At 48.5% G+C, this 7,645-nt stretch overlaps 1 protein-coding gene across 1 annotated transcript; it reads right to left on the reverse strand.

Annotated features, from left to right (window-relative positions):
- Positions 1–5,705: 5,705 nt before the first annotated feature.
- On the reverse strand, positions 5,706–7,373 carry LOC138070644 (melanoma-associated antigen B2-like). The gene is made up of 3 exons (XM_068961879.1): positions 7,100–7,373; positions 6,259–7,069; positions 5,706–5,916 (listed from the first exon to the last, which is right to left on the reverse strand). The coding sequence occupies exons 1-3, from the start codon at positions 7,371–7,373 to the stop codon at positions 5,706–5,708; spliced, it is 1,296 nt and encodes a 431-aa protein (XP_068817980.1).
- Between the last annotated feature and the right edge of the window lie 272 nt (positions 7,374–7,645).

The following is a 7,645-nucleotide window of genomic DNA, read 5'->3' on the forward strand; positions in this document are numbered from 1 at the left end:
TCTGTGTTCATTCACGTTGGCAAGCAAATGCTAGTTCTCTTGACATGTTATCTTGTTCTGAACCACAAAAGGAGATTCAAGGATTTGATTCATTATACAAAATACCAAAACGTTTATACTTACACTGAAATACAGCAAGAAATGGGATATAGTTTGTTCATAAACACAGGTACGGAAGTCAAATAAACTTTCGATTACAAGGAAGAGTATTTTAAGAGTACCAAAAAAGAAAAAGCAAGCCCTAAACAGAAAAAGATACATGTCCCAGTTACTGAGGTCAAGCAAGAACAAACAAAGACATGAAATATGTTCCCTTCAGCTCCATCTTGGCACTCAGTTACTTGGGATACTTACGTCTCTTTTCAACCTCAAGATGAGGGATCTGCCCTGGATGTCACTATGTGGGAGGAGCTGGAGGACTTGGTTCTGGAACATGCCCTGCCCATGGCAGTAGCTCTCTGTCTCTCTCAGCTCTCAAGGGCTCTCTCTTCCTCATTCTATGATGGAATTCAGGACCTCCCAGGGCTGACAACGGAAAGTAGACACTACAGAACCACAGTGGTTCTGGGTGGCTATTTCTTTACTTCTCTTTAAGGGGCTTTACATATATATCTGACAATTCCTTCTCTGACCTGAGATTGCCCTCCTTAGACCAAAGGTCTCAAGCCCCTGACAACTGTACTGTGAGTGAGATGTTCAGCTTGAGAGCTCTGCCTGGAGCCTTCTTATACCTAATATTCTGGGGGTGTTGCTTTCCTCAGTCCAGATGCATGGCTATCTTCCTATAGGCCCTTGCCCCTTTGATAAATGGCTTCTTGGGAAATGTCACATCCCTGAAAGCCCCAAGCAGTTTCCCTACTGCAAGTGTTGCAGAGACGGAGTCCCTGTCCTAGGAGGGATGAGAGATGGGAAATCCATGGCATAAGTAAGGGGGCCCAGGTAGAGACCCGTGAGAGAAACAAACATGGTAAGTTGTCCCTTCTCTCCTTCAGCCAGACTTCTCAGGCAACTTATGTTCGAATAAAGAAACTTTGTATTTTATGTCCAATAGATATTTCTTTATACAAAGAAATGGCTCTGAGATGACTTGCTTTTGAATCCTGATCTTTTGAGCTTATGTGTAACTTTAAAGTGTTCAGATCTTTTAAGCTTATCCGAGACCTCATATATATGGACAGATGATCCTATGGTCAGCAAACATTATTGCTTTGTTTCTTCTCTTCATATGGCACATTTATTTTAGTTTTATTATTATTATTGCTCTAGCTATGTATTACAATATAACAGTTTGACCTGAGAGTCCTTCTTCTTATTGCTTCTGATACATTTCTCAGTAATGAAAATAAAAAGGGAATTAAGGGCACAAGGTCAGCTCAGGCTTGCAGGAGTGAGAGGGTGAGCTTTAGACTAAGTCAACTCAAGGGCCTACGACCATCCTTGTCACTTACCAGCCATGGGAAGTGTGTCAGGTCAGTAAACTCTCTGAGAGCGCCTCAGGCTCTTTATCTGTGAAGTGAGTTTGACAAGCCCTGTCTGGAGGGACTGGTGCCATGTGGTGGTAATTGTAAAGCATCTGCCACAGTGCCTGGAAGGCACCATATCCCTCCTTTCTCATGACTGGTGGCTGCACTTTCCAGCAAAGACCTGACCTCCCTTAGGCCTGAAATAGGGCCACTCTAGTGGCTCAGCAGTAAAGGATCTGCCTGTGGTACATACAGGAGCTGCAGGAGACCTAAATCAGCCCCTGGGTTGGGAAGATTCCCTGGAGGAGGAAATGGCAACCCACTCCAGTTTTTCCCTGAAGAATCTCATGGACAGAGGAGCCTGGGGGGCTACAGTCCATGAATCAAAAAGGAGTCAGGCACGACTTAGTGATTCAACAATGACAAGAAGAAGGCCTGATATAAAGAAGGGAGGGAGAGCCTTGCCTGACAGCCCTCCCCTGAGCTTTCTAGAACTGGTATCAAAGGCTATGGCATGACACGCTTTGTCTCTATTCAGGGATGGGTAGACCCCTCCATCTCCACTCGGGCTCCACAATTTGACTTCTGGTGGGGCCTGGGGAATCCCCTCCTTCTGGACCTGAGGCTTATCTCCTCATAGTAAGACTCATACCTCCCTGTGAGCCTGGAGGAGGAAATAAGGGTGGCCTTATCTAGCTACCCCTGCCCATAGTCTAACAAGGATGAAAGCTCTGGAAGCTGGTTGAGGATGAAAGACAGTTCTGCTCAGGGCCCCAAATCAGCGTTCCAAATCAGGGTCCCAAATTTGACTCTCAGCCAAGCCCAAGATCCCCCCCTCTCTGTTGACATGGGACCACCACCATCAGACCAAAACCCTAACTTTCCTGCTACTCCTTGGTCAGAACTGAAGGGTCCCTTGGGCTGACAACTCTGCCTGGGACCTTCTAGCCTGATAGTAGGGACGATTCTATGTGGCCATCCTGGTATGTGTGTTCCCGCATTCTTTACCATCCTCACCCTGACTTACAAATAATCTTGAAATATTTACAACCTGGAAATATTCACTGACTTACCTTAAGGCTTCTCCCCTCAAGCCCCCAACTCCCTGAGACCCTCAAGGAAGAGGTGGAATTTGCCTCATCGGGCCACCACAGCCTGTGGTCTTCCACTCCTGAGGCAAACAGTAGTGGAAGGAATATGTTCTGCCCCGTTGTTTTGAGGTGGGTTATCTTTTCAGTCTTCAGGGTCCTTACCTTGGCTTCTGGCACAATCTGGAAACCATACTTCTGTTGAGCTGTGGCTGCTCCCTTTGATCAGGATGAGGTTCCTTACCTCCATGAGATGTTCTGGAAGGAAGTGAGTAGGACTCACCATGTCACCAGGCCTAAGGGGCACAGTCTAAGGCCTAACAGGGACACTGCCCTCTGTAGCCCCCTTCTTTCTGGGAGGGATCCCTCACTGTTGGTCAGTATCGTCAGTTGACTCCTGTTAGGAACTGGGTACCCTTCCTCAGCTGATAGAGGCTTCCTCCATTAGTCCAAGGACTTTAATGCCCTGAAGCCATTCTCCTTCAGGAAAGAAGGGATACGCTTACTCTGAAGGCCCTGCCTGTTCCCTCCCAGGGCCCATTACATTTGCAGGGCTTTCTAAGAATTTATCTGCAATGGGATAGTTGGCTGCCATACCCCTCATACATACAGGACTGTGCAAATATCATGCCTGGGATTTCCACTCTCTGATGAAGAGCCAGCCTATAAACCAAGGTCCACATCTCCTTGACAGCCTCCAGTCAGATGTCAGGGGGACATTGGGCTGGCCAGCACTTACCTATGCTTCCCAGGGCTAACTGGAGAGGAGGGACTAAGTGTAGCCCTGTCGGCTGGGGTTGCGGGGCTTCCATATCCACACCCTGGGTCTTCAATTTGACTCTGCACCCTTTCTGGGGCTCTATTCTCTGCTGATCTGAGGCTGAGGACTCTGCCGATTCCCGATGTCCCCACCTTCCTGGGACCTGAGTTGAAAATGTTAGCCACAGCAGCCTGGATTGCTCTGGACTTCATGGGATTGCCAATGAGGCCGGGTCTTTACGGGTTGCTACTGTTGTGGCTGGGTCTTTCTATCACTCTCATTCAGGTTTATCACCATCATTTCTGAGAGACTGACCCTCTCTCCTATCCAACCTCAGAACTCTGCCCCAAGACCAAGTTTCTGAGAAGCCTGAAAAATAAGTGAGGCATGCTTAGCCTAACAGTTCTGAGATCCTCTGTGTCTGAAAGCAGACGAGAGTGCTGTCCCAGTGACCCCCACCCCATATTCTGGGGTGTTGCTCTCCTCAATCCTCCTACATGGGGTCCTCATCTTGCTGTGTCTTGGATTAAAGGCTTCTCGGGAAATTCCACATCTCTGCAAACTCTTGAGCCGTGTTTGATCTGCAGTGCTACAGAGAATGAATGGGTCCCTGTCCCAGGAGTGTTGGGAGATGGACAAGCTAGAGCCCAAGGAGTCCCAGGAGAGGTGGTAGCCCGTCAGGGGGAGAAAAAAAAAAAAAAAAAAAAGGTACATCAGTCTATCTCCTCATCAGCCAGGTGAAAATTTTCATGTCATTTCTATTCTGACAGATTTACTTTCTATAGGCAAAAGACTGTAAGCATGATACTGGAGAGCCCTTGGTCTTCAGAGGTTATCTAATATGCCCAATGTACATGCTTATACTGGCACGGAATATTGTCTCTTTATCTGTGAGTAATGAATAAGGTATACCTATCTGTTGTTAAATAGATTTGGTATTCTTACTGCTCTGGCTACACATTCCAATCCAGGAGCTTGAGCACAAGGGCATTCTTTTTTATCACCTAGGACAAATTTTGAAGTACTGAGAAAAACACTGAAATAAAAGATACAGGGTGGGGACTTTCCTGGTGGTTCAGTGGCTAGTACCCCAGGCTCCCAATGCAGGGGGCCCAGGTTCGATCCCTTGTCAGGGAAGTAAACCCCACGTGCCACAATTAAGATTCAGCACAGCCGAATGAATAAATAGAAAGTAAATAAATAAGGAAAAGGAAATGAAATGTCAAAAGTACTTGTTTGAAAAAAAGACAAGGGTATGTCTCAGGGTGGGGAGAGAAGAATAGTATGAGTGCTAAAGTAGTTTAGGGCAGGAGTCTAGCCCCAGCTCTGTCATTTACCAGCTTTAAGTATTTCGGCACAAAACCAAACTAACTCTCTAAACCTCGGGCTCTCCACTGTGAAGTGAGTTTGATAAGCTCTGTCTGGTAGGACTGTTGAAATATATGTATTTATGGAAAGCACTGGGCACAGCGCTTGTCTCTATTGAGACATTAGGGGCAATGGCAGTTATTACTATGATTATCTTGACCTCAGATATTACATCAGCTGGGCTTTTTTTTTTTTTTTTTTTGGCATCTAAGAGATGTCAGGGACTATGCAGTGTTCTAACTGAAAAAAAATAAAAAAAGATCTACCTCCCCAATCAGCCAAACTTCTGCTTAGCAATGAAACCAAATATGTTCTCGCCACCCCCTCTTTACCTTGCTTCTTTCTTGTTCTTCCTGATTTAGAGAGTAACTCAGCCTCTTCCAAATAATGACAGCTTCTCTGAGAAACTATAACTGCATGGGCAGAGGCATGCAATGCTTTTTTTTTTTTTTTTTGACTAAATATTGCCAGTACAAGCATGAAGTTTTCTTAACAGCAGATGCTCAATTAATGTTTGTGTGAAAGAAGAACCACGTATAAATCATTTGCTATAATTTATATTCTCAAACATTCTTAAAAAATATAATCCGATCAAAGCATGTATCTTTTACATTTACATAAAGGGAAACTAACAAGAGAGTAAAACAAACCAAAAATTGACGAACTTTCAGCTTTCTCTCTATGCATCTATGTTCTGAGCCTTTCTTAGTGTGGTGTCTTGCACATTTCTAAGGATATTCTTATCCTAAAGTATAGTTATTCTCATCCTGGATCACAAAAGCGATTTGAGGATTTCCAATATGTATTTCAAAAAACAAAACTCTTAATCCCAAATCTGACAAACAGCAAACTGCATGAGACCCATATAATTCATATACTTCTATCATGAACCTAAAATAAACTTTGTTGAAAAAAGTAACAGTTGAAAATTGAGGAATAAAAAGTCAACAAGTTATTGATGCATATTAGGAACATAGGTTGTCAGGCTTCTCAAACCACAAAGTGAAGAATGGGCTTCAGATGACACTAGGGGCGAGATGAGCGGCTGGATGTGGCCCTAGAGCGGGCACTGGCTGAGGCAGAAGTGCCAGCCCTGGCTGAGGCAGAAGGGCCAGCTCTGGCCGAGGGAGAAGGGCCAGCACTGGCCAAGGCAGACATGTCAGCCCTGGCTGCAGCCGAGGTGCCAGCCCTGGCCGAGGGCGAAGGGTCAGCCGTGGCCGAGGCAGACATGTCAGCCCTGGCTGCAGCCGAGCTGCCAGCCCTGGCCGAGGCCGAAGGGTCAGCCGTGGCCGAGGCGGACATGTCAGCCCTGGCTGCAGCCGAGGTGCCAGCCCTGGCCGAGGCCGAAGGGTCAGCCGTGGCCGAGGCGGACATGTCAGCCCTGGCTGCAGCCGAGGTGCCAGCCCTGGCCGAGGCCGAAGGGTCAGCCCTGGCCGAGGCAGACATGTCAGCCCTGGCCGAGGCTGAAGGGTCAGCCCTGGCCGAGGCCGAAGGGCCAGCACTGGCCGAGGCAGACATATAAGGCCTGGCTGAGGCTGAAGTGCCAGCCCTGGCTGCAACATAAGTGCAAACTCTGGACACGGCAGAAGGGCCAGCACCTGCTGAGGCAGAAGGGCCAGAGCTGGCTGATGCAGAAAGGCCAGCGCTGGCTGAGGCAGAAGGGCCGGTCTCGGCTGCAGCTCCAGCTCCGGTGTTCTCTACCTCCTCTCTCGAAGGCTCCAAATAATGCGGCAGTAAGGCATCAGGGACCAAATCGTTGACCTTGGTCAAAAACTGCAGGACTTTCGTCTTGCAGGTTTCTGTGAGAGCTTTAGGACCCCAGAGGAACTCATAGCGAGGGGGATCACTGCTGGGCACCTGGCGGTACTCCAGATACTCTTCCCGCACCAGATCTTCTGTGATGAGCTTCCTGGTGTCTCCAAAGATGGTGTGACTTCTTCCATCATAGATGCCCAGCATATTCAGGAACTTCCAGATCTCCTCCTCAGAGGTGCGATGGCCATTCAGGTAGATGACACCCAGCAGAGGCATCAGAAGACCATTCTTCGGCAGCCCCTCATCACCTCTCATAGACTCACTGTCGCTGAGATCTAGGTTGCTCTCCAGGTTATAGCAGTGACTGTTGGGCCTGACTTCCTTCAGCACCATGCCAAACACCATCTCCATGTGCTCAGAGGCCCTGCTGAGGATCTCAGGGAATTGCTCCCTGTACCTTCTGTGGACAACTTTCAGCATTTCTGACCTCTTAATGAGCTCCCTCGTATTATACTTAAATAGCATGTACTGCACCAACATCTCTGCCTTCCAGGTCAGAAGATCTGTGTGAGAGCTCTCAGCAGCAGCTGAGGCCTGGGAGGAATTTTCCCCTTCCTGAACCTGGCCCTCGGCACCTACACCAGATCTTGAGCGTGCTGCGGCACCAATACCAGATCTTGAGCGTGCTGCGCGCCCGACACCAGATCTTTTGCGTATAGCACCTGCAGCAGCGCTGGTGGTGCCTTGGGCTCCCTGAGGCCCCTTGGAGGTGCCAGCAGCAGACGAGCTTGAGGGACCGCTCTCTGAATCAGGAGGGGAGGAGGAGGTGGTCTCTTCTCCCCCAGATGTGTTAGCCTGATCATGAAGACCCTGGATCTCAGCCCGGGCCTGGCGACGTTTCTCACGAGCACGGTGCTTACTCTTCTGCCCACGGGGCATGATGGCTGTGGTCAGGGACCGCAGGCAGGAGTCTGGGCCAATAGATAGGAGGTTGGGGCACCTGGAGGATGCAGAATGAGATGATATGAGCACCTTAAAACAGGGAGTTTCCACCTTGGTTTAATCAAAGTCCGCCTCTGCAGGTGTCCTTGAGGACACTGCCCTAGGAACCCACAAGGCTCCTGTGTCCTGGTCAGCCTGTCCCCTGAGAATCCCAGAGGAAGAACAGAGGCCTTACTTTTCCTCTGCGTCCTCTCAGCCCTGCTTTGGAT

This window comes from Capricornis sumatraensis, chromosome X (assembly GCF_032405125.1).
Source record: "Capricornis sumatraensis isolate serow.1 chromosome X, serow.2, whole genome shotgun sequence".
Classification (NCBI taxonomy): Eukaryota; Metazoa; Chordata; class Mammalia; order Artiodactyla; family Bovidae; genus Capricornis; species Capricornis sumatraensis.